This window comes from Tympanuchus pallidicinctus, unplaced genomic scaffold (genome assembly GCF_026119805.1).
Source record: "Tympanuchus pallidicinctus isolate F22 unplaced genomic scaffold, pur_lepc_1.0 scaffold24, whole genome shotgun sequence".
NCBI lineage: Eukaryota > Metazoa > Chordata > Aves > Galliformes > Phasianidae > Tympanuchus > Tympanuchus pallidicinctus.
In genome coordinates, this window is record NW_026294741.1 from 3,942,097 (window position 1) to 3,969,570 (window position 27,474).

Sequence of the window (27,474 nt, forward strand, 5' to 3'; positions counted from 1 at the left end):
TCAGCAATACCTGAGTTCTGGTTATTTACATGACATCACCTTCCCTCGGTGCAGCATTCACATTTTTCCCTCACCTCTTCCTCCTCCTGCGCTTCAACTGCAGGGCCGTTATGCGCCTCCTGGAAGAGGAGCTTCTTCATTTTACGGTACTGCAGGTTGTCCAGTTCTCTCACTGCATCCTTTGTTCTCTGAATCAAGTCTATTAACACTGTTTCAGGCCGCTCCCGAAGAACAAACATGTGCTGCAGAACACACAGATAGGTGAGTGACCTCCCAGTGCTTAAAGGATACAACCATTATGAGCTCCAGTTGGGCTTGTTAGTTCTCTTTCCTGCACAGGAGGAGAATTCCCTCACAACTAAATGGCACTACATTTAGACTTCATGGTCCAGCCACATTTCAGAATGACTGTTTTCTGATGGGAGACAACCAAGCAAACAAAATAGGTATATCACACACTGTGAAAACAAGCTCTGTTTAAAATTAGACTTCTTCAGGTGTTGGTGTATTTCAAGACATTATCTCCAATTGCATTATCCTCCGAGGAGGATGAGCAGCAAATAATGTAAGAACACTTAAAGCCTGAGATGGTTGTTATCTTTAACCACATGGTCAATAACGTATCAGCCAGCTCTCAGCATAAAACCCCATTCCTTGTTTAGTACAGCTAGATAATCAAATATTCAGCACGCAGCTGTGAGTCATAAAACAGGCTGCAAATCTACATGCACTTTGCTGCATTTCACTGCAAAGGTAGCTACATTTTGCCAACAGGTAAAACAACTCTCCTCTATGTATGTCAGATGCAGCTTTTTCAGCCTCCAGATGAAATGTGCTGTGCAAGCACGAGTCATTTTTAACACCACCACTAGTTTCATTCTGTTCCTTTGGGGGACTGCATCACCATTTCCAACGTGTCACATTCCCTACCTGTCCCTCTAAAGTGGCACACAGCTGTTTCAGGCTATAGATGTGGAAGGAATACAATCACAAACGTTTAATTTCCAGCAGCGTTCACTTTAATTGCAGTGCGCTGCTCAAAATAAAACCGATCTGCAGAACTCTGAAATGGCAGGACTACACTCCCACACCAAACCTCTCCTGGGTAATTGCACTTTTCTTTCATAATTCACCATTTTTAAAGAGGCAAAAGTTCTCAGAACCGTTTAAGTAAAAAACATGCAAAAAGGTGATGATAAAACCTTCAAAAATAGCATCTGTGTTCAGGCAATGCAAAATTTTGGAAATGTGGCTGTTTAACAGAAACGTGGCTGGGGTCAAAAATCCCACAGTAATGCCATGAGCACTGCGAGGGGAACAAGTTAGCAAAACTCAGGATGCCAGGATAACTTCAGGAAATCCATCAAAGTCACACTTAGAAGAAAGCAGCTGGAACACCCAAGTTCTGTGTGAGCTGCATTCACTCAGGGAACACCGCAGCTTTTTGCAACTATCCATCACATGGACTGTTTCTAGTCAAAAGCAAGGAAAATGAAGTATCTGCAACATACAGGAGGAAAAATGAAGGGGAAAAAAAGCAAAGAAATAAAGCAGAAGAAAATCTGCAGATGTCAAAGGAAAGCATGGGGAAGAAAAGCTTTCTTACGTCTTCTTGCCCCAGGGGTAACCATCAGAACAGCAGATTTCTACGTGTAAAGCACACAGGTGATGGGAGAGGATAAAAAGCCTTGAGAGGTATATATAGCATAGAATAAAGAGGGGAGCAAAGAAAGGTATTTGTTAACTTATGTATGGCAGCTCTGTCAGGATTAATTATAATCACTGGAAGGATAGACCGAGCTTAAGAAACTGACACCCCTGACAAGCTGATGGTCATCCAGTGCCACTTGTTGGAGTGTTCTTTTATGCTGAGAACAGAACCAGCATAGAGAATCACCTGGGGAACTGCACCAGATGCTGCAAAGGGACAGGAAAGCTGCAACACCCCTCAGCTCAAAGGGAGCGGGGACAGCTGGCAGAGCATTGGTAAATGGAATCTACTACTGCAGGTGGGACAGAAGAATGTCACCTTGCCAGTAGGACGTGGAAAACAAAGGACAAGCAAGCCCACCTTGAGAAGCTCCTCTGATGTGGGCCTGTCTTGAGGAATCTTCTGGAGGCAAGAATCTACGAAGTTTCGGAAATAGTCAGACCTGTGGAAAGGGGAAAACATCCACCTGAGTGACCTGCCCAGCACTGAGACATTCATGCCTGGGTGCTGTTGGAGTGCTGAGGAGGAACCACACAGACCCACTGCTCCATACAACCCCCCGACGGCGCCCACAGCTTCCAGTGGGCCATTCCTGGGACCTCAGGACCACAGAACGCTTTGGCTGAAGAATGTAAAACACGGGACAACTCGAGAGCTGCGGAAGCGCCGCACGCAAACAGACACCTGCTTACTGCCGTGGGAGCAGCACCCTGTCAAATTCCATCCTGCACCAACTCTTCAAGGCCTACCGCAGCCACAGATAGTTTTTCTCTCTTCCCCCCTCCCACCCAATTCCCCACCATGGGCTTTTGCTACCTGCATTTTTCAGTAATCTGGAAAAAAAAAAATATGCATGAAATGAGCCGAATGTTTTGTCAAGGACCAGGGTGTGAAATGGCCTCACCAGAAAACCTCTGAAGTAGAAAAAGAATTCCAAAAAGTATGGCACAACGTATTATATTAGAGACACGGGACCACAGCTCAGAAAAACATAATTAGGAAGGTTTTAACCCTTCTGATAAGTTTACTGTGTTTGCTGATTCAAAGCTGAGTCGCTGGGGCTGGGAGGCACAAAACGTTGCTACTGTGATTCATTCTTTTGAAGTTTGTGCAGCAGACATCTGCCACATGCAAGCAGTGTCTTCATCTTACAGAGCAAAACTTCAACAAAACAAGATTTAGGAACTGACAGCGTGGTTTGTGATTTAAAAAAAAAAAGAAAAGAAAAAGCAAAAACAAAACACAGAAAACCACATTTTTGGCCAGCCTCTGAGCTGCAGAAGTTTACTGGCCCACGAGCTGGATTTATTACAGGATCCTACGTTCTTCCAGCAGCTCATCCTGTTTCTACTGCATTCGACAGCCTAAAATGCATATTTAGTAATTGGTCAATTTCATATGTGGGGTATACAGTGAAGCTAATCAGAACCTTCCGGCTCACATCTTCCCCATAGGAATCCAGCCATTTCAGGAACTCAGCATGACAAAGCACTCCATTTACAGCACTTCCCTCCAACATTCCTCCCTCAGCAATACTCACCATTCATTCGACTGTAGTGTAGGGGATTCATTCTGCGCTATGTGATATAAGGCACTCATTGCGTTCATGTTAAACAAAGGAGGCTTCCTTTCCGCTGTGCAAAAGAGAAAACGACTTTTATGGAGGGGGACAGGCGCGCGTTTTTCGCTCCTCTGCATTTCTTACTTTACATCCCTTCAACAAGAAAACAGCATCGGCAGAATCACGGCTGCTGAACACCAGCCCAACCCTGCAATCACACAGATATGTTGGCATGTGTCCTGTGCCACTGGTCTCTGAGCAGAAGATGAAAGCGCTTTGAAGATCAGATGCCTCGTCCTCTCAAGTTCCCAAATTACGTGATTTATCATAGTTGAGTTCTCTGACTCATTTTAATGTTCTAAAATAGGAGTACGTTAACAGGGAGATCTATCCTCAGCGTCCAGCCATTAACATTCTTGGTTTGGTGTCACCCACTCTGTTTTATTATTATTATTATTGCTATTATCTAAAAACCAAAACGCTACAGCTGCTAAAAATGCTAACCAATTTTTTATTCTATCGGGACATCACAGTAGAAGTGATGAAGAAAATCTGGTTGCAACAGCCATCAGATCACACTGAACTGACTAAGCACCGGGCAGGAAGTCAGTAGCAGGCTAACTCTTACACTATTTTGAGAGTTGCATTCTCTTTGGCTCTTCTCTCTTTCAAGCTTGTGTTACTCTTATAGACTGACACAGCATGAAAGCTTAATGAGGAAGGAGATGATCTCACTGTAACAACAAAATTGAAGCTTCATCAGAATGTTTATAGGGTAGACCTATAAAGCTCAGCCTCACTATAAACACTCCAGAGAAGCTGCTCAGGCCACGAGGACATTCCTACACCAGTGAAAATGCAACAGAAAACTTTCCTTCCTGAAAAGAGGAAAAAAAAAAAAGGGGGGGGGGGGTGGGGGAGGAGGATATTTATTATTATTATTATTCTGCTTTTTGAGCCAAATAGTAGCAGTAAGCTGTGTACCAGAGATGCTGGTTCATCGCTGTCAGAGAACAGACCAGGCCCTACAGATTCCTGACAAATAGTAAATTGAAGAGTTAGGGCTCAGATGTGGCAGCTGCCCTTCCCCAAGCTGTCTGATAACACTTGCCTTTACTCGGGATCAAACTCATTACCCATTTAACCACTTTAACTGACTGTTCTCCCTACCTTTTTTCCTCTTAAAACGAGCATCAATCTTCAAGAAACAGTGAAACTGAGCCTTCAGTGAGGGCTATTTCTACAACTAAGCAATAGCTTGAGAAAATTATTAGATGTCTCCTTTTCCTGCCTCCTTTCCACGCTTATTTCAAAGTGGCACAACTGAGACACAGCACCAACCCAGCCTGTAACACTCTATCACCCCGACCCAGCCTCACCTCCACCAAGCCAGGAGCCATGCACAGAGCCCAACGCTTCATACTGCAAGAATGCAGCGTGCAGGACGGCACCCGGGGGTGTGGTGGCCATGAGCTCAGTGCATTCCTAGAGCACTGCATCCAGCCAAACCTCCTCGGTCCACTAGGAGCAGCATTCTGTCATGACAGTCACACCCCTTGAACTTGCTTTATATTGGCAACAACAACAACAAAAATCTCTGCTCTGAAGAAAGAATCTGATTTCGTGTCTTGGAAGAAAATGAAGTTGACAGTTGGGAATGTCAGACAGCATTTTTAGCTAAACTGTGCAGTTCGCATGGATTACTGTGCTCCTGAGAGCTCCTGCTGCCCAGCCAGGCTGCTCCTGCGTTGAGGTCTTTGGAGTATGAGCAATGCAATGTGACAGGGCTGTGAGGACAGCCCCTGGGAGCAGAGCAGGAGGCAGCCCACATCCCAGCAGCTCCCAGGGAGCAGATCCCACAGGCTAAGCAGCACTGTGTGCTGGGCTGTGCTTCACTCAGTGTATTTTTGTTCCCAGAGAATATCCTGCCTTCAATTTAAATAGAATGCCACACTGACACCGTGCTCTTACACCAGTGTTCCACTTTAAGTAAAAAGTATTTTCTAGCCAAATCTATTCACAAGTGACAAAATGCATTGCATATAGCTTTGAAACTGTTTACTTAACCCGAATTTCCTACTATTGCAGGTCTCATTAACACATCCTAAAATTGCATGGAAATAACATCAATTTACACCACTGTTTTCACATCGATACGTTCAATGGTCCATTTCTAAACCTGTCCAGCAAGCAGGCTGTTTTTCAGTTCAAAAGTGATCAGGCCTTCCCACAGAACATGAACACCTTCATGATACAGTGCAGCTATTTTCTTCATCTAACTCTTGTTCTTGGGATAATGGAAACGCTGCCCCAATTCATATCAAATTGAAGACTTGGTCCTGAATTCTGTACAGCATATTTGGTTCTCTTCTCTAAAATTCAAGCCCCAAATTCCCCCCAATTCCAGACAAGGAAGCAAGCATAAGTGCTCTGCACTGTAATTCAATGGAGTAAGTTCAAGGTATTAAATAATTACATTTTATAGTTTGTTGCTTTTTTTTTTCTTCAAGGAAAATAACTTACCTAACTCAATACAGGTAATTCCAAGAGACCAAACATCTACTTTGCCGTCATACTGCCCTTCATCCATGGCTAAAATCACTTCTGGGGCCATCCTAAAATAGGAAATCAGTACTCATAAAATTCTGTGCAATAGAGCACATCAACATCAGCAGCATTGCAATGAAACAAAACGTTTCAGTGGTTTCAACCACCAAACACCAAATCATTCCCCAAGATATCAGCATGAACATGGCACACTCAGAACAAGGACCATTGGCATGTGGATAGAGCTTAGAATGCCACTTAGCTGGGCACCCAGGCTAGTGCAAGCCTCCAGGAAGGCTGCATGGTGTGTTTTGTCCAGCTCTCCATTTACACCACCATCTTGCCCTCCCACATTTCCAACAGTTTAGCTGGCTGGCTAACTCTGGTGAAATAATTATAGCATGCAGTTGTGTAAACACCACAGATTCGGTGTAAGAGATCAAAGCATAGAAGGGATCTGCAAAGGGTTTTGTTCAATGAACCTGGCCTTTCCTATGAGAGAAAAAACACTTCAGTTATTCCAACATGCGGTAAGAACACACAAATTGTTCAAGGGGGAATGATTAAAATACATTACAGATGATTAAATCCCACCCCCACCACTTAAAGTCGGGGTAAGGACAACAACAAAATATTCTTATCACTTTTTGTGCACTGCGAGTACAAGGAATCACAGTTGTTGAAGCTGGAACCTAATTACCACAGAATCTCTTCTGCAGAGTACATTCTATCACTACCACAGTCAGGGAATCACAAAGCTAGCTGCAATAAAGCCCAAATATACTAAATAGCCAGTAAATGATTCTTTCATTTCACAGCTCCAGAACTGCTTAAAACGCTTGGCTTACCAATATGGCGTCCCCACAAATGAGTTGGCAGGAGATGCTATGGAAGCAGATCCAAAGTCAGCGAGTTTCACCTGTCCTGGCTCTGTCAGCAGGATGTTTCCTGCCTTGATATCTCTGGTTAGAGAAAATGCAAATGTCAGTACGATTCCCCTCCAAAACAGAAAATCTTCTGCAGGAGAGATCACAACACAGCAAGAATTCACATGTTCAATCTGAAAAACACCCACATTTCTCCCAAAGACAAAACCTTTAATCTTTGCGCTAGTAGCTTAGCATCACTGTGGATCTTTGAACCTAGCTTGTCTCAAAAATCAACTCAAAATCTCAGCTGCATCTAATGGCACACCTAGATAAGCTTCACACAGAATCACTACAAAAAGAAAATCTCTGCTTACAAATATTAAGTTTGGGATGAATAGAAAACAATCATTGAGGTAAATTATCCACTAGTCTATGAGACAGCTAAAGTTTAACCACTTACCTATGGATCATATTGTGAGAATGCAAGTATGCTAATCCCTGGAGAGCACCATGGGTAATTGCTGCTATTTCCACTTCTTGCAATGGCTTTTTATGAACTTCAGGAAAGAATTTATTTGAAATTCAATATTAAAGAAAACAATGTAGTTTGCAGCATGCAAGTGAGAACCGTTAATAATGAAAACACAGACAAAATACTAAAACTTGATTTTACTGGGTCCAGATAGAGAAACAAATGTTCAGTTTACAAGTAGTTTCCAGCATAAAATATATTCTATAATCAGATGTATCTAAACCAGCAGCTATATTCCAACAAGAGACTGCCTTGCAACTGCCGCGTTCCTGTCTGCTCTGGGGCTACTCTCCAAATATCAATTTGGAATTCAACATTCAGTTCCCCATCAATGAAAGTTCCAGGACTTGGAATCTAGCTTATGGCAATTCCCACATGAATAACTGAACTGGAGCAACACAAGTGACTCCCAGACAGCTCAGCTTTTGGTCCTGAACTGTTGCTGGCAAGGCAAGGAGATGAACAACCTACTGGACACCCACATTTCTCCAAAACTTCACTTCAAGAAGCTTGATAGAAAAGTGACCATTTAACAAAGGAGCTGATTTTCAATCAAATAAACACGTGTGACATACCTTCTAGTAAGTCTGATGCTGATCCTAAACAATATTCCATAACAAGCTGTATGGAAAGAAATCAAAATAGTTGTTAGAAAATCTCTAATGGAGATGGCAATTATTACTGGTGCATACAGTGCAGCCTGCAGTCTGCCCCGTGTCCAGCAAGGAGGGAGAGGAGGAGGTACAGCACTTCAATCTCAACCTGACATCTTATGAATGCCCTTTAACAAATTCCATGTGTTCAGACAAACAGCTTTCACATAAGAAAAAAAGGAGGAAGACAAATACTCAAGAATATATTGTATCCACCAGAAGCACCAAATTACTGTTCCTGAAAAACAAACCTATAATAAACAATAATGAAATGGCATTTAGAGTGACCAGCAAAAATCCTAGCAGACTGTATGCTAAACTTAGCTGGAAATCAACAGAGCTCAGCTATAACAATGCAAGCATTACTTATAACATAAGCCCATCTGAGCACTGACCCTTGCACAAAGGCAGCTCTAGCTGGAATTATCACAGCCTGCTTGTGTAAGACACCAAGCACCAACGCTTCCAATGAAGGCGAGAGCATTTTCACAGCCACTTATGCACTGCATCACATATCTTATTTTACATCCACGTACCCAATGTGCTACATTGCACTTAAGCTCATCAGAGTATTAAGGGGCTACTCAGGGATTTACTTACAGTTTTGTTCCTGTCAGATCTGAAGCAAAAAAAGAAAGAAGCTAAAAAACCTCATCCTAAAAAACTGATTTATTGAAGGTGATACGGGACACTACTTATACCTTCAATTATTACCTCAACTATTTGATTCATTTAGCATACAATGCTAAGAAGACTTTGTCAATGAAAGGTGCTAAATCACACTGAGTTTGACAAGGTGCTTCCTCTGCATAACCAAATGCAGCTATTCCCACACACACATTTTTATGCAGTCTCATACAAACTAAATTTAGTTTGGGGGTCTGGATTTTTGTGGTTTAAATCAAATGTCTGAGAATCGTTAGGAGATGACAGCCAGAGATAAAACCAGCTCATTGGTTTTGTCATTTAAACAAATGCCACTACCAACAACAAAGCATCAGAAATAAACAATACACAACAGAAGAATTCAGTTAAATAGTAGAAATCCTAACAATTCAAAACATACCTTGTTTACAATTACCAGCAGGGATTCTATTCCATTAAAATACAACTGAACACTTACTTCTGGAGCACATTAAGTCAACCTGCAAAGTACTGAGCAGCTAACATTCAGTGGCATACCAAGTGCTTTGTTCAGTCACCTGCAGGTACCTAATAAGGGTGCCAGGCTCACCTTCTGGACAGTGCAATTAGATCTTCACTTTTCTTTAGAGTGAGAAAAGTGGTAGAGGTTTTTTATTTCCTCCAGTTCCTCTTTATTTTGGATACTCAACCCACTGAACTGGGCACTTCAGTGTAACAGCACAACCACCTTACTCTGCAAGTTCAAGGAAAAAACTTCCCTACACCACGTTTTTAAAAACTGCTTAATTTTGCTGAGCATCTGTAATGTCTTTGCCTGCACTTATCTGAGTCTGTGCAATGTAAGTGTTCAGGTCCCTCCTGGGAGTCAGCTGGACACAGCTTAAAGCACCCTTAACCAAGGCCAGAGAAGCACAGAGTGCAGCAATGCTTACCCATGCCGTATGCTCCCGCAAATAGCAGCCTTTGTATTCTATACTGTTAGGGTGTTTTATTCTTTGGAGGAACTTGACTTCCTTAATAATATCCTGCCATTTCTGTAGGAAAAAGGAACAGAAAGACTTCGTGAATCTGTTGGCTGATTTTTTTTAGTTAATATGTCATTTATTTGTTATAAAAGGCAGAAATCAACAGTAAGTTCCAAGTTAAAAAAACTTCCATCGACACTGTGATTCCTCAACTCACCTACAAAACAAGCTTATTGATTAACCCTTTTGAGAAGAATCTCTCATCAGTGTAACGTTTTATATCCGTAGGTACACATACTGGCAAACACCTGAGATCTGAGGAAGCTCTCAAAAGGAAGCAGTTCTCTTTCTGCTGCCCAACGAAACACAGACCTCAATCTGAAAGTGATGCGAATGAGTGCCCTTAAGCAGTGTCACCCATCTCTTCCTTAAGTCTCACAGACATCAAGACCTATCCCTACTGCTAACTACATCGTGCTAGAAGATTTGGCAGCTATGAATCAATGTTCTTGATAACACTTCTCTATTACTAGTTACAGGCAACAACTTAATCTGAGGCACCTATAGGCAAGGGAATCCAGATTTATGATAAGAGGAATGCTGACAGTGCAATTGTAAAACACAAAAGAGGCCAAAAGGTCGTTTTCTAATGTGTGCCTCAACACTTTCACTGCTCCCCTGGAGAAAATCAGCAAGTCCTTCAGCTCACTGCACACCCATCCAACCGCGGGCAAGAAAGGCAACAGCTGGGAAGTGCAATGGCAGAAGTGGAACTGCTGGGAAAGAAGCTCAGTAACACATGCAGTAGCTGAAACCATTCAGGTATGGAGATGTCAACATGGCAGTGCTGACACTGAAAATGTTTTCAAGAAAGAGTATCAGTTCTGAAGTCAACCAGAGCAGAGCTTCAAGCACAGAAGGTTCCAGCCCTGAGAAGCTCGTAGGCCCAGCAACGCTCCTCAGCTGTGTGGGTGGGAGTCACTGGTGGATGGAGGGTCCATGCATGCAATGCCTTTGGAAAAAGCACAAATCCCAAATCTTCCTCAGTAAAAGGAGGCACAAATGAAAGCAGGAGCGTGGCCGCCACACCTGAGGAACTCACTCACTAAGCTTCTCTCAGCACCAGGAGTTTCACGAGAACAATGTCTGTGTGGCTGTACTGCTACCTTTCTCATCGACCCAGTGCAAGATTGATGCTGTTGCCTCTGAGGTACTGAGCAACGGAAGCCAAATCAAGAAAGCACCTCTCTACGCTTCTCCTATACTGGGAGGAGAGGCAATGTATTAGCAAAGACCTACTCATCATCTCCTGGGTAAAAAAAAGCTCTGAGATCACACGACGAGTTTAAATAAGTTAATAAGTTAAACGAAGTTCAAAACTTACTTTTAAAATAGCACATGTTCTTATTTTAAAGAGTGATTTACCCCACCAATCATAAAATCTTACTGTGCAAACAAAGCAATCATAAAATGACATCAGAATGCCCTTAGTTCCCTTTACATAGGCGACATCGAAGCTCTAGCAAACTTCCAAAGAAAACAAAGTAAGGAAATGTAAAGCATTTTAATCCTTGTCTTGTTACTTTCTTCAAAATAAAGAAACATATGCACCAAAGACAAACAGAAGTTATTTCTGAAGCACGCACAGTTTGTTTCATTCATGTGAACAGAGTATTTATAGCTCACAGTAATTAAAACAGCAGGACAAGTGGTAAGTACAAATTATTCTTTCATCAGTACACAGTTAAACAAGCCACTGCAGTGACAAAATAGAAGAATGCACAGCAAATTTAACTATGAAGTTAGAATTACTGGAGAGACATTGCCACCTTTACCTCCTACACACAGGAACAGAAAGGAAGCAATGCCTCAGTGCCTGGCAGTGCAGATGATCAATACACAAAAGGCAGTTTTTGTTGTGAGTGAAACTCAGCAGAGTGAGGCTGCCTCTAAGACTGGGATGTAGAGAATGGAGGGAGGAAACCACCGGTGCTTCAAACAATATGTTTACAGTAAAGACATCTGCTGAAAAAATGGTGCCACGATTTGATAGATGTCAGTACCACAAATAATACCAAATCAGCTGCTGTGTCCTGTGGAGCTTTTCAAGAACCTGTATTGGCACTTTAACGTTTCAAGTATGAAATCAATTATCTCTGCTAAGCATCTCAGGAAAAAAGACACATCTGGGGTGGCCAAGAAAACACTGAGCATTGAAACCTCAGAGGCCTACTTTTCCAGATCACTCTGCAGAGACAACTTTAATCCCCAGCCCTGACAGTTTTCCCTAATTGTGCTGCTGCTCATTCACTGCTTTTGTTCTAGCTGCTGCTTCCAGGGAAGGAGGCACTCAGTCACATGACTTGGTGTAAGGAAAGATTCTCCCTGCATCTCTCACTACTGCATCCACCTCTACTATTCCTAGTAAGCCTCTGTCCATGAAGCAAAATGGTTCCTTTAAAAGGGATTTAGAATTGAATGTTTAAGGGTTAAAAAAAAAAAAAAAAAGCCTGAATACATACATGCTCTTTTCTATTTTTATATACATTTTGGGCCTTTTAAAAAATTATTGTTTCTTCACATTTATGTGGCCCCATAAATTGCACTTTGCATCTGAAGAATCCTGCTGATCTTTTCCAGGTTCTCACTGAGAACAACAAACAAATCTGTTCACACTGTATCCTCATTCACCTTCAGTTACAGGAGAGCTCTCTCTCATCACAGCCCAGGCTAATTGCAGCCATCCCACAGAATAAACATTTGCAGCAGTCTTGATATACTCAATATGTATACTCAGATATTCTCCATACCTCATTGGACTGCTTCCCACTGTATGACATCTTCTTGATGGCCACCACCTCGTTGGTGCGCACATCGCGTGCCTGCAATGTCAAAAAGTGAGGCATCAGTTCCTTCAGGTCACCACTTCCCATGAGGTGCAAAGCAAACACACTCACACACAAGGGCTGAACTCTGGAAGAAGCGCTGAGAAACCTCTCTCCATTAGAAAGCTGCTGCAGAAAGTGAGAACTGAAGCATCTTCCAAGGGGTGAGACTGCTGTACCTATCTGAAATCTGAGATAAGGTGCAACAGCTCTCTGTGCTCAGCGTCCCAGGAGTTGAACACCATCATCCCTAAACTACAAATCACAGCTTACAGCAGCAGCTCTGATTCAAGCAGAACGGATTTTCTCTAAATCAACATCTCTCCTATCCTTGGTACGCTCCAGACAAAACAGAAGCAAGGCCCAGCCCCCCTGCTCCATCCCAAACGTAAGCAGAGATGTCACAGGACGTGCAGGAGATCCCTGCTCCAGCAGCAGCTGCTTTCTTCCCAGTGCTCCCCCAAATCAGCTATCGTGTCTTAAGGGAAGAGAGATCACACAGGGATGGCAGCACGTGGCCATCCAACCCCAGGTGCTGGCTCAGACTTCCATTTGCTCAGCCCAATCATGTTGCTTACACTGCAAAATAAGCCTGTGTGGTTTTTCACACTTCATAGGCAGACGTCCTGATTTCAGGCAGTAACATTTCAAGATAAGGCAAGTTTTGTCTCAATTGGCACACAGCAGTGGCCTGTGCACCTTACAGGGAGCCTGCACCCAGCGGGGATGAGGGCCAAACAAGGCCCCACCTGCCTCTGCTAAGGACATCACTGGCACAGGGGTGGGGGGGTCTCTCAGAGCAGTGCAGTTAATTGGGATATGGAGCCAAATGATACAAATCAAAATAATGTGCATGCCTGCAGTCACTGATGACTGATGGAAAAGCTGATTTTTTAATGTATTTGTACTACCAGAGCCTATCAGAAAAGGGATTAACGAAATGCCAGCACTCTGCCTCTTGTAAAAGTGGTTTTCAGTCCTATTTTAATTCTGCCATTCATTAAAGAGATTCCCAGAGTTCCCTGCCAGTCCTTCTTTCAACCAGATACAAGCTGGAACCATCACTTCTATACTTTCCCTTCTGTTTAAGAGGACACTCCCTGCTGTCTCACTGATATTACAATACCTTTCAGTGTTCATTTTTGTTGGCTTTGGTGCCTTTCCTTAAGCAGGGGTCTGGGTTTTTTTGTTTTTGGGGTTGATTTTTTTTGAGACATAGCTATATGTACATATCTATATATATATATATCTCCTAGATCTTTGCCTCTAATGAGAAGCAATCTCTGGAACATGCAAGTCAGTGAGGAGCTGCAATAAAGCAAGGAGCAAAATACTACAGCAGAGCAGAAGGAGCAGTGCTAACAAAAGGGAGCGGGTCATTCTTCAGCTCCATCTGCAGCATTCCAGTGCAGTAGGTTTCCTGTGTCAAAGCTGTTATTACACTGCAGAACATGCAGCAGGGTTAAGGATAATACAAAATGATTCAGAGGTGCCAGACTTGCAGTTTCTAAGAAACTAAACTACGAGGTAAACCAGCAACATTCATATCAACTGCAACGAGGGGTGAGAAACTTTTTGGCCATTACAGGGCATCTCAGGACAGAAACCAAGAAGAAAGAAGAGTGGATTGGATGCCTTGGGTAACTGCAGCAGTGACAAAAGCAAGGCATGAGCAAAAGTGGAGGTATGTCACCACTTTGGTCAGATGCTGTTACTAACTATAATCCAGTATCACATTGATCAGAGAATGTTTAGCAGTGTACATTAGCAGAATCAAAATCTTGCTAAAGAAATTTGGCTTTGTTTTCTCTCTAGCTTTACAGGAGGACAAAGGACCCAAATCATACAAAGCCACAGAGTGCTGCAGATGCCACGATGGCAGCATGCTGCTGATGTTTGGGAATGCCATCAGCCTGCAGGTTATGTCCAGCTGAGTGCTGGTTGCACACATTCCTTTATAATGCACAGTATTCCTGACAAACTGCAGAAGTATTTCCACTTATAGGAAGACAGATTTTCTGTTCTCTCTTCATATTTCCACGCTTCAAGCCATGTGAGCAAGGGTAGGAAGCATGGCCACAGGTGAGTGCTGCTTCATCAGAAAGCACCTCCTCCTCCAGATCTGCTCCCAGACAGCAGCAGCTCATAGTTTTAAGCAAGGAACAAAATTAAGAAGCTTTTCCTAATTAGTTCATCTGTGCTGCATTAAATTTGCGCTGGAAGGTTCCCAACATGGTCTGCTGCAATTATTAACAATGAATAGGCATCTCATAAAATCCTGACACAAATGGCTTTCTGAAGGAAAACTGGCAGGTTTGGCCACACCTCCTGTAATTAGAAATGTGAAAAGGTTTTTTTGAGGAAAATGGTTTTTTAATGAAGGTCTTACAGTACGCACTTGGGTTAACACAGAGCAACCTGCAGACAAAGCTGCCCTGCAGTATCTGAGCTACACAAGCAGCCAGGGAGAAGCTGCTGTCCACACTCTCCTGTCAATAAGTTTTATACAGCTGAAGAATGGGATTCTTGCCTGCAGTAGGGAAGGATGTGTCAGGCCAAATGATAACAAAAGCCCCAACATCCAGGTGCCAAACACAAAGAATGGCTGTAAGGCAGCCTGTGGGGGACACACGAAGGGAGAGAGAACTCCTCTCAAGGGAGAAGAGATGATAAGGACACAATGAGACCAACAGAACTGCACTGTCAATCAGAATCGATGGAGCCAAAATACATGTTTTAATCTGCAGAAAAATCCCTACTTGCAATGTAACAGTGCACCTGAAAGCACTGGGCAAGGGCCACATCTCCAGCTCTTCCTTTCAGCTTGTATGCAAACACCTTACAGACACTGTCAGTCTGCAAACAACCTGAAACTGCACAGACATGCAGGAAAACACCTCCACTCCAAACATCACACAAACATTCACAGTAGTCGCGGCTAAAATCCACGAGGCACGAGGATACTTACAAAATAAACTGCTCCAAAGCTTCCATGGCCAATCTCTCGGAGATCTGTGAAGAGCTTTTCTGGATCTTCTTTGAAGAAGAGCTCTGCAATTTCGGGGTCCTTCAGGCTGCCCGCTCTGCTGGTTGATGGCATCCTGCTGGGCAGTGAGCCGACCGACTATCTGGGTATAAAGTGCTGCCTCAACCCTTGGTTCATCTGTATGAATGGAGCCTCTTCAGCATGGATTACTGCAAGAAAAAGATTGCAATCCTTCACTGATTATCCTCTGCTCAAAGACCCACAAACAAAGCAGCAGAAGAGCAGCTTTCACTTCTTCCCAAGCACGCAGGCCCATTACATGAAGCAGGGCAACCCATCCACTGGGATGGCAAGATCCCACTGAGACAGCAGTGGAGCATTTCAGCAGAGCACAATTCCAAACCAAAGCACAAAATGAGACGCATTTCTCCCCCTAGCACCTGCCCCATCACCTGCAGAGAGGTCAGCAGTGTGGCTCTGCCCCACACTGATACCAGCTTGTCACCAGTGAGCCCCGTTACTCCGAGTGCCTCTCCCTGAACAGCCACACACGCCACATCTCCAACCACTGGATGGACTTTCCAAAGCAGAGCTGCATGCTCATACACCATTAGGAATGCACAGGACCTTCTCTGTTCACACCGTGTGTTTGCTTTCACTACTGAAGTTGTGCCTTGGAATCCATCCGTAAAACAAGAGTACTTTCAGGTTGTGTCAAAATCCATTTCTCAACACCAGGTGAAGCCACACAGACAACACAAGCAGAACACATAGGGGTTTGTCCTATGGGAAGAACATGACTATTGGGATGTCCTCGTAGTTCCCAACAAATTGTGTCCTGCTAAAGCTGTTCTCTGTCACCAGCAAACAGCTCACCATGCTGCTCAGTGTCTTCATAAAACTCTCACCTGGTCAAGACTTGCACTTTTTCGATTGACATTTTATATTTCAAGTTTACCTTTTAGGTTTTACATCTTTATAATGGAAAAAAAAAAGACAATAAATCTAATTTCACCAATCTGCCAGAAGGTCAGCCCCCATCCATTTTTCCACCTTTTCTGGACATTACAAACTCCACCTTTCTTCCAGCCCATCAACCAATCATTGCACGTAGCAGCTCCAACAAGAATGAAAACAGCCATGTTCCCGATGCTGGTGCTCCATGCAACCACTCTTCTCCAGGCAGCTGCAGCACGTGGACCTTCCACAGCCTGCCTGCTCCCTGCTAGTTCCAGCAACTGCTGCAAGGAGAGCACAAGAGACAGCAGAGACATACCTTGGTATGGTGGTGAAGCCTGCAAGATTCCCCCATTTTCCCGCTGAAGACATGCGTGGGAGAGAGAAAGCAGAGCAGGGAGCTGAAATCCAGCATTTCTCTAGATTTCATCCAAGCAGTCAGGATGCAAGGAGATTTCTAGCGTAACCCAGAGCACTCTTTCATGACAGCCCAACCCCGGGGGCTAAGGAAAAAGCAATGTGAAATGCCAGAGGTGAAGCAAGCACAAGATCCAAGCACGGCTCACACAGCTCTGGCAGGCTGGGCTTGTGAGCGAGCACACACACACTGTGTATCAGTGCAGACTGTGCAGAGTCACCCGAGCAGCTCACAGAGCACATCTGAGTGCCAGCAGAGCGGGGCTGGGGCACAGCACTGAGGCTGCACTGCCCTCACCTTCCTTACATCACACAGTAACGAACACGGCAAGGGAAGGGAAATACTCAGCTCCAAGTGAGCCCCTACCTGCAGCCTGCTACGTTTATGAAGACTGGAAGAAAAGGTTTTTTTGTTATTTTTCCTTCTTTCTTTCAAACAAGCCAACAATATTCCACTTGATTCCAGCTCTAACAAGCACATAACACTGAAAGACAACTGTTTCACATTTACAGCCCCGAAAGAAACAATAGACAAAAAGCATCAGTCAGAAAAGGGAGAGAATGGAGCGGGGGGAAGGGAGCTGATAACCAGAGCACACTCAGTATTATTGAAGGAATGCTTCTTGGACCAACGGTAATGATGTCATGTTCCATCTTTTAAGAAGCATCAGATTCTCACAAAAAGGACATTGTTGTTCAAAAGCAACTGCTGCAATCCCAGCATGCCCTTTTGCCTACATCTGTTAGTCGGAGGGGCTAGGCTGGGATAAACCTGCTCATATGGCTCCGAGTCACACGGCCCCGCAGCAGCGCTGCAGGGATGTGGGCAGGGGACGTGTGGCACAGCTGGGACTGCTCCTGCCCCGCTGCTGTGCTCCTCCTGGCCTGGCTGGAGAGCACGTCCCCAAAATGCCACCTCCAGGCAGCGCCTCTCGGTGCAGAGCAGGAGAATAAAAGCAGGCGGTTTGAAAAACTTCAGCAGGATAGCAGCAGCTGTGCCCATCTTCTGCAATGACACCGGGGCGTTCTGGGGAAATGGAACTAGAAGCACTGTGATTAGCACATTGCTCTGAATGTACTGACAACACAGATGAGTCTTAAAGGAAAAAAACAAAGAAACCCCGCAACTAAAGTGCACCAAAAATTCAATTACAGACCAGCAAGCAGCTGGTTTTCTAAATTACGGTCAAGCTGCAGTGACATGTTTTACATTCTTCCAGCCAGGCAGCCTCTTTGCTGCAGGTTTTGGATCCTGTTCGGTCCCATTGTGCATAACATCATTAACAAACATGGCTCAGGGCTGGTGGGCTCGTGGGGCCATGGATGGGGACACGATGGTGCAATGCCCTGTGATGAGGCCATCACACTTTTTAGCTGCTCAACTCGTCTAAAACAAATCCCACTGGTTTTCCCCGTTACCACTTGTACTAAACAAAAATACTGCCTTGCATGCAACACGACAATCGGTGCTTAGATCAAGTCTCCAGTCCAGCAGGGTGCTGTAGGAGCTGAAAAAGACTCAAAATAAACCAAGGAACAACCAGAGCGCAAGACTGGACCAACTCAATCCTTGCAAACTGGTGTACTGAGTGACTGTCATTACCAGCGTAAATGGCACTGATGACAGGCCAAAACGTTTTTATCAAATTACTTTCATCTGAACAAGTGTCAATGAGCAGAAACTGCACGCACGCATCCACAGAGCTCTGTGAATAGCGAAGACGTTCCCTGTAATTACGGCAGCCCTCAATGCGCACACCTGGAACCTGTGCCATGGGCAAGCTGGGAGGTGAGGAAGGGGTAGGACCTGTTCTCTCGGAGCTCCCTGCCCGTGTCATCCCATGCCCAGCCCTGTGATTAAGATGCCCCAGGATCCCACAGAGGAGCACAAGCCTAGCCCAGGTGCCACGGTTGCTCCGTAAGTAAGCCTCACGCTTTGGAGACTTCTCTCCTCGAGGTGCAGGGAAGAGAACGCATTCGGATTGCCCTGCAGATGAGCAGCAAGGCACTCGCTGAGACCTTCACTCGTCTGCTGTGCTCCTTCTCAGCCTCACACCCAAATCCAAGCGATGCGAATGATGACAAGCAGCGCCCACCGCACCACGCGAAGCACGAGCACAGCACAGCCTTTGTAGATCCTTGGTTCAGAAGTTTGTGGAAACCAACACGTGACAATTAGCACAGAGGCTCGTGGATTATTAGCATTAAAAAGCAGCACGTGCTGCCCATACAAATGAAGTCTCAGAGAGTCAACATATTCAACATCTCTCAGCTTCTGGAAGTGGGGAAATTAGAACAGAGCTAAATATTCATCTCAGGAGCACAAAATGGAAGCCTTGCACAGATGAACGCACCGTGAAGCTGCCCACCACCCTGCCTGTCCTTGCATTTCACTAGCTACAAGAAGGCAAGCCAAAAAGACTCATCCAATGGCTCACAAGGCCAACAGGAATGCTGCCCTCCATTACAGAACTGTAAACAAACTATTATTTGCCATTTGAAATGTAAATCTTGTTTCACATTGTAGTTGTCTGCCAAATTATACACTTAATGCAGTAAAAACTTAGGAAAATTTATGTCAGTAATGCCAGACGTTTCTCCCTGCTAAAATGTACATCACACTTAAGGCCTGTGCAGGAACCCACGGCTCCATCATCTTCAGGGCTGTGTTCTCTAACAGAGAAGACAACACAGTGAATATCCAACACAGACAAACACCAGGCCTGGAAATTCCTCTTACCCAACTCAGAGCCGTGGAAGGGGAGAGCAAATGACGACCACAAAACACAAATCACCATCTAGGAACTGGTGTTTCGATATATATGAATATACACTTCAAGCATTGAATGCAGTGCAAAGAGTTGCTAAATTTCAGAGTGATTTCCTCTGCTTGCACCCTGTTCCCTTGCTCTTGCACCAAGTAGATGGGAACAAGTGTCATCATGCAACTGTCGAAAGAGGGAAGGGGGATTTTCTCCCACTTACACACAGGTCAGGCGCAGGGAGTGTATGAGGCCCTGATTAAATTATCCTCTCAACACACCATTAAAATTTTCCTGAACTGCTTCCAGCTGACACCAAAAATTTCCACCACCATCAGAAATATGGTGAGCCACAACTACTGAAAGACCTGACTGAAAGATTTTTTCTTCTGCTTACAATTATGCCCACAGCAAGAGTGAGATGGTAAGGCTGCCTAACACTGACTCAAAGATTTCTGTTCATTTTCAGTCTAGCAGTGAAGGCTTGACCTACAAGCCCAGTACTTTATATCTTTTAAAGTCACAGACAAATCACACCCCTTTTTCTTCCAGTAGATGCAGAATGGAAACCCATAAGCTTAAAAAAGACAATGTGATGATTGGCACATCCAGTGACTGAGAGAAAAATCACCCTTCACATTGCTGTGGGTATTCCTTCAAACATCTCTCAGCACAGGCTCTGGTCCACCTGGTATCAAAAGCATCACGTTCTTGGTGATTCTCACAGTGCAAAGTCCATCACATCTCCCAGCCCACAGAACAGGCTGTGATTTTGGTCACTGGATCCATGTGAAACCACACAGCACAGACTGCTTGCGCACTTGGGTAAGCCTCTCCCACCAAGCTAACTACATCCTTCTAGTTCTGCAATCTGGAGATCTTCCTAGAGTGGTAATTAGAAGGGAAAAAAACATCCCAGAAATGAAACAAGAAGAACTTGGAGATGCAGTAAGTAGCATTTTGCTCCTCCTGTGCTCTGAAAGAGGGGCAAGAGGCACTGAGAGCATCTTCCTCAGTGTCCCATTCTGCCCCTTAGCAGCACACTATGCTAAGTCATGAACTTGCCTTTCTTTTCATCATCTTAAAATTGCCCTTTTTGCTACACTTGTTCTCCACACCACGTGTCATTAAGGAAAATGGAGGTGCAGATGAATGGCATTCTTCCAAAGACAGTTAGGAAAATATTTAATATGCTGAAAAAAAAAAAAAAAAAAGGGAAGGGGGAAAGGGAAAGATGAGAGCGTCAGCCTCTGTGCCACAAAGCCCTCCTGCTGCCAAAGGCTGAGGCAGGAGAGGTCCCACAGCCCTACCAACACTTCCATCATTCGCAGTACAGCAGTACAGAGCGCTCTGTGAAGCCCTGCAGCCCCACGTGCACCCATGCAACAAAAGCACTGCTGATGGAGAAGGAGCAGAGTTCCTCCTCTGCAGCAGAAGTTTACAGCACAGAACCGTCATGAAATGCTGTTCCCTTTACATCTTTCACATTCTCTTCCATCTGTACTCGTAGAAGGAAGAGGTTATAGGGATGAGAAGAATTGGTACCTGGATGTTGTGCTGAGTCCTGATGGCTTTTTGTTCAGACAGGCTTTTCTTCCCCAACGCGATAAGCGTTTCCTCCTCCAACAAAGCAATCCTGGCATTCCAGTAAGATTCCTTCCTTGACTTGAAAAAAGGTTTTTGAGGAATGGTTCTCTCCTGGAAAAACCTCTTTGTAGATTTGTTTCTTCCCTTCTCTGCTTCACCACCTGTATTTTTTTCCTTGTGTTATACTTCCTCACAGAATAGCCTCAGGAAGACACTTTTATCTTAGAACACTGCTTGCACTTCTCTTATCCGTGCTCTTGTACACTGTGCGGCTTACTTTGATTCCCTCTCAAGATTCTGACACTAAAATGTCCATCACCAGCTCCCTGAATCACTTACCCAGCACACTCACTGAGCTGTGCTGCCTGCATGTTTACTTTCCAGGAACGTCAGCAGCCAGAGGGTCAGGCAGAGAAGTTCCCCACAGCTCAGGATCTGTGCTTCTGGGTTGGGTGTAAGCGTTTACTGGGACGATCTGCACCAACAGCAAAGCCAATGGAAGCACCAGTCATCCTGTGTTCTCCGTTCTGTTTTCTGCTCTGTATTTCTGTTTCTAAGCAGTAGTAAAGATGACCAGCTGGGCAAGCCTGTTCCTGTGCTGAAGACAGATACTCTGTAGACACTGTACCTATATTCACAACAGTTACAAACGTGACCACACCTAACACTTTCAATAATCTGAAAATATTACTTCTGTTAACTGCTAATTTTTGCAACCTCACTCACCTGAGAAACACCAAACGCACCACAGACCTTATCGCTTCAATAACACGACTGATGCAACTGAAAGAGATCTAATGCCAAAAAGCAGCCTGTTGGGTTGTTGTTTTCCTCTTTATTAAAACAAAGCATCCCATTGGATCTGAAGTTGAACCTGCAGAACAGCCCGTGTTCATTTCTCATGAATGTTCAGGAAGCGCCAACCATACCGACGTCCCCAGCGCTACCATCTCCAAATGCCTCTGCCTGTGATAGTTCTGGTATATTTATTATGAAGGTCAGCTCTAAATTTAGTAGTTCCTTAGGCTAGCAAAGCTATGAGGAAGACAACTGGAAAAAATGAAATCTTCTGCCCGCCTTCTTTAGCAATTCATTAGGTTCAGAGTGGCTGCCAACTATTTTCCTGCACTCCATGCAGCATCGCTGACCTAACGCTGCTCCGATCCGCAGTGCCTGCAGTCGCAGTGCAGGCCGTGCACAGTGCTCAGGAGAAAGGAGCTGATGGGAGCCCACTGAGCCCAGGGGCCAAATCCTGGGAAATCCCAGCTGCCCGTAACAGCTCAGATGTCTCAATGGGTCCAGAATTTCAAGCAAACATTTCTTGACTGCTAACCAATTCTGCCCTGGAATGAGAAACATAGAGAATGGAAGCAAATCAGCTGTTTTGGGCTCAGGGCAGATGACCTAAGACCCAGAAACAAGCTACTAAAGCCCACAGTACAGGTAATTACCCTCGATAAAGGAGGTAATTAAAAAGCAGCAGTATCACACCGTTTCAGAAAAGAGGCCTGAAAGGAAGGCTTTCAGATCAATAGGAAAACGAAAACCCTTCAATTGTGTAAGCATGGGGTTGGCAGTACCAAAAATGACACAGGATCCTTAAAATAGGATGTGAATGAGAACCAAAACAGGAGATGAAAGACCAAAATTAATGAGCGCTCAACACCACCCCTGCTCCTAAACTAAACCTAACACACATGAGATGAGCCTTGGGCAGGCAGCTCAATGGAAGTCAGTGCACAGTTACATGAAGATGATGTCAAATTAATGAGAGAGAATCAATTGGAAAAATAATTACAGAATTTCTCAAGAAACATCAAGGAAATCTCTGCCAGTCTGCTCCTGGCTATTGTTCTCCACTCATCCACCAGCAAAAGGAAAGCACAGTACATGGCTTAGAAGTAAGAAGTCATAAATGGCTGAGAAGACAAACTAAAATGCAAGAGAAAATGTGCAAGAGTTGAAAGCGATACATATGCAAGCAATGGGAAGTGCTGAGACTTGAAAAACAAGGGAATAGCCCATAAAACGTAAGAGCCAAAGATAGATATAACAGAGTGAAGGCATGAACCATCTAAGCTATAAAGAGCAAAACCAACCTGCGGAAATTGCTCCACAGATACCACATCCAAGAGGCACAAACTCTGCTTTTACACTGCATGTTTCCAGGAGGAAGAACATCCCAGCTGGGCTGGGTGAGGCTCTGGGGATGCCCCTGGCACCTCTCACACAGAGGTGACCCACTGCCAGGACCACGCACTGCACATCCATAGTGCTGTCCTTCAGGGCCGAGCAAACATCAGCTCATCAAAGCACACCTTGTTACGAGAAGGGCCCACCTTGTTTAACACAAGGGATATTACACGTATGTAAGCTTCTTATTTTGGTTTGTAACTCAAAGCAGGTCCAAAAAAGCAGAGCATATTTCAGCACCAGAATCATTTGAAGCCTTCTGCTGCAGCACGATTTGTTCTGCTGGGTTCTCTGCTCCCAGAAGTGGAGCTACCTTCACTGAGCCATGATTTCATCCCACGAGCACCTCCTTTCCTGCTGGAATTCCCCAAAGGGAAGGCGACTGGTCCTGTTTTACTCCAGCTCAAGCTAAGTATTTACTCTTCCTGTCCTCACATGACTGAGCAGAAAAACTTTTTAAATAGCACACAGCAAGAGGATTAGTCCAAGCACACACACAAAAAACCCAAAATAAAACAACAGCAAAGAACATCTTTCTCACCATTTTACCTAGCTGAGGAAATGCTGCTCCTTTGATTCTACAAGGCCTACACTGCTTCCCTCTACACCTTCTACTTACAACAAAGAGGTTTTCAGTCTGTGCTAAGATAAAAAGGACACTCTTAATTTTGAATGTGCTTATTTCAACTAATCCACACAACAACTCAGGCAGCAGTGGCTCAGAAGCTGAATATCTCTCAATGGGACAGTTAAGCTCACAGCACTATAGGTCCTGCTAAGTCCCATACCTGCTGTTTGAAGCAGCTATATGATAGAACCCAGGCGTCAAATGATGGCCAGCTCCCTAAGGGCTTCTTAAAGCCACCACTCTGATCACCAGGCTGCTCCAGAACCCCGTCCTGTTTGGATTAGGAGCCCATTTAAGAACTGATTAAGACTGATTTACAGTTTGTATTCATCATTTGTCAGTTCACACTTTACTCTTTTTGCTGCACCGCCTTCAAAAGTTTAAACAGTTTTCTCTTCCCTTTTTCATCCTGAGGGAGAAGCACAAGCCCAGGGCTGTGCTGTGCCTCAGTCAGTCCTACAGTCACCACGTTATCAGTGGATGCACCCAAGTTGTTCATATCCTCTCCTTCCTGACAAACCACAGCTTCGTGCAGGATCTCTGCTGTCACTGCACAGCCATGCACTTCGTTCGGTCCCATCCATGCTCCCATGACTGCAAATCCTCCGGCTCATTCCGTCCTTCTGAGCAAGCTGCCAGCTTTGTCCTGGCCAGGACAGTCCCCCCTTGTAACCTCTCCATCGCCAGGCCTGAGAAATGCTGGCATTGCACCCGGAGGCTGGGTGGGAACGCAGAGACCTCCCTCCCCTGGCACAGAGGGAGGTATGTGCTCTGTTTACCCAGAAATTTCGGGCATGTCTGCTGAAATTCCATAAAACTGAAAGATTTATTGTAGAAGCTCTGACGTCACTTTCACACAGGATCAGGCATTCTGGCAGCAAAGCAGGAGATTGAAGCTGAAGTTTGTAGCGGCCTGCTTTCCCAGTCCAGGCAATCACAGGTCCGTGTGCTAAATTACAGCTGTTCTGATTGCTGACATCTTATCTCCCATGTACTTATAGACCCATTACCATGGTAACCAAATTCCTCAGAACATACAGCGTGATTTTTGTATCTAGTGTATTAGAACAAAATTATTAAGGTTACAAAGGCAAGCAACTCCAAAATTAGAAAGTGTCAGAACTCATCCTGCCAGCTCCTTGCCAACCCATCACTGCTCACTGCCTTCCTCCCCTCTGCTGCACACCTCCAGCTCTCCATCGGCCCCAATCTCTCCTTCTTTTGGTTTCACAAGCTTGCATAAAACAAGTCAACCTGTTACAATTGGCCTACATCACTGTGATCTTATCACTAGGAGGATGATGCACGGGTGGACTGCTCGAGCGCTGGGGGTTCCTTCAGTACCACCACCTACAGGTACTGTAAAACTGAAACGTGGAATTGCTTTCAGCAGAATGCACCCAGTGAACAAACCACAGCTACCTTCACTGGTCTACTAAAACATCCAGCTCGTTGTGGACTTAGGCACCCTGCTGCTTAGCTGCCTCTGCACAGGCAGACAGGTCTGGTCACGGCGCACACAGAAGGTAAATGGGTCCATCTTTTCCCTACATTGTCCTGGATATAAGCATGGAGGAGGTAGGTGAACATTTGCACCTGAAGGAAATACTTGGAACAACACAGGAACAATGTGCACAAAGCAGGTTTTAGCGCCCAAGGTCCATTCCATGTGGGTTGCCTCTGACCAGAAGCATCTTCAAAAACGTTTCTCCTGTGCACCAATTCCTCTGCTCCCAAGCAAGAAATGCTGCACTTTCTTCTAGACTGAAGTACTCAAGTTGCTTGAATGTACCTAGTAAGCATTAAAGTATTTTAAGGCTGAAAAGGTAATTTCAGCTACAGTAAAAACACATCCATCCTAAATTTGACAGAAAGCTGCAATCAGGAACTGGCCTGTTCATTTTATAGTTTGTAAGTTCTTTGTGTGCTCACACACAAGGCTGCTTAATCCAGCTGCTCTCACTGATCATTCACAAAAGGAAATGAATGAAAAAAAATATACCAGCGACCACCTCCACCTCTACTCTTCAGCTGAGGGGAACAATAATTTGATTGCTGCAGTTGGATGAGACTATTTCCTGTGCCTTTAAAGAAGAGGTTAATTGAGATATGGTGGAGCCTGCCCTCCCTTAGGCTTTCTGAAAGCAAGGTTGTTGTCCTACCCGACTCAAGGAGCCCGGCCTTGGCTTTTGCATGAGGAGGGAGCTACTAGCAAGTGACTTTTCTGACAGTGACCTTTGAGAGATGCAGTAAAGCAATGGTGTTGTAAAGAAAAAGCCAATTAAAATAATCTTATACTCCTCCATAAGCACTCACTGCAGGCAGGGATTGAGCTGGATGCCCGCACTTTGCTGGCTGGCAGCAGCAGCTCCCATGAAGAGCCTTAGATCCAAAGGCAATCAGTGACTTCAGCAAAGCCAGACCGTGCAACCCAGAGAGACAAGCAGCCACTGCACACGGAGGCTGAAGATAATAGAAGCATTGCTGCCCAGAGCTGCAACCACGTTGTGCAGCTTGAGTGGGATTAAGATGCATGGTCTGAAGGGTTTCCTTGGGGTTGTCTGCAAATATACACCACAGTGGTCTGGTTCTGCTAGGATACAGAAGAAGTAGCGTGGCAGAGAGCAAGGACAGGCATGGAACAGTCCCACATGAGAACGGACAGATCTTGCTGAGGGATGCTGGACATTTTCAAAAAGCCACCATCTGCTGTGGTTTGGTTTTGTTGGGTTTTCGTGTTGTTGTTTTTCCTTTGCATTCATTACCTGCTTTTGTTCTGTTGGTTAAAAGTCAAATAAAGTCATATCTCTGAAATAGAGACAATACATTCTGAAGCTGATTCATTATCAGTCTGTGGTATCCAAACACTGTCAACACAGCTTGAAGAAAGCTGATCATAACTATTGCTCCCAGTCTGCAGAATGAGGAAAACAGCTTTGCATGACTAACATCAACCATGTCAATGCAATGCAGACCACACCTATGGGATCTCCTCTCACAGGTTCACAGGCATTCATTGAGTCTTACAGTGGGTCTGGAAAAATGTGCTCCTTCTCCCTTTTTCCCCAGTACTTTCTCCTACAAAGCTATTATTTAACTGGCAAAGCATCAGACCTGGACTTTCACTGAAGATATTTGCCGAGCACTTAGTAGAGTTGCAATAAACACTCTTAGCTTACAGACAAAACGTGAAGTATATGAATAAGAGGTGACCTAAGATCACAGAAGCTCACAGCAAGAACAGAAGGGTCTGACGCTGTCCCTTATGCCAAATGTTAAATGATTAAGATCTGGGTTTTTGTTCTGGGGTTTTCACTTTCTCTTTTTTTTTTTTCTTCCAAGTTCCACCCAGTGCCCAGCTTGTTACATGAAGGAATGGCACCATTTAGCTGATTTTGTGCTACAGCAGATCTCGAATGGCTAGCAGCTTCTGCCTTGAGACCAGCAGTCTGCACAAAGCCAGAGAACACGGCGGCTGAAGGCTGTCTGTGCAGCAGGAGCAGCACCAAGGCAGACGTTATCAAATTCCTTTCCTACCTCTTTGGGTCTCAGGAGACAAGCATCTTCATCACAAAC

General features: G+C 44.6%; 1 protein-coding gene across 1 annotated transcript in view; it reads right to left on the reverse strand.

The window, feature by feature from the left end:
- Window positions 1-27,474, reverse strand: part of TAOK1 (TAO kinase 1) — a 59,006-nt gene that overhangs the window by 20,003 nt on the left and 11,529 nt on the right. Inside the window, exons 2-11 of the mRNA XM_052688584.1 lie at window positions 15,337-15,563; window positions 12,294-12,365; window positions 9,451-9,552; window positions 7,796-7,841; window positions 7,149-7,245; window positions 6,668-6,781; window positions 5,796-5,887; window positions 3,252-3,345; window positions 2,072-2,153; window positions 75-242 (exon numbers count right to left, since the gene is read on the reverse strand). Coding sequence (XP_052544544.1) covers window positions 75-242; window positions 2,072-2,153; window positions 3,252-3,345; window positions 5,796-5,887; window positions 6,668-6,781; window positions 7,149-7,245; window positions 7,796-7,841; window positions 9,451-9,552; window positions 12,294-12,365; window positions 15,337-15,468 — 999 coding nt within the window. The 5' untranslated portion in view covers window positions 15,469-15,563. The remainder of the gene's footprint in view (window positions 1-74; window positions 243-2,071; window positions 2,154-3,251; window positions 3,346-5,795; window positions 5,888-6,667; window positions 6,782-7,148; window positions 7,246-7,795; window positions 7,842-9,450; window positions 9,553-12,293; window positions 12,366-15,336; window positions 15,564-27,474) is intronic.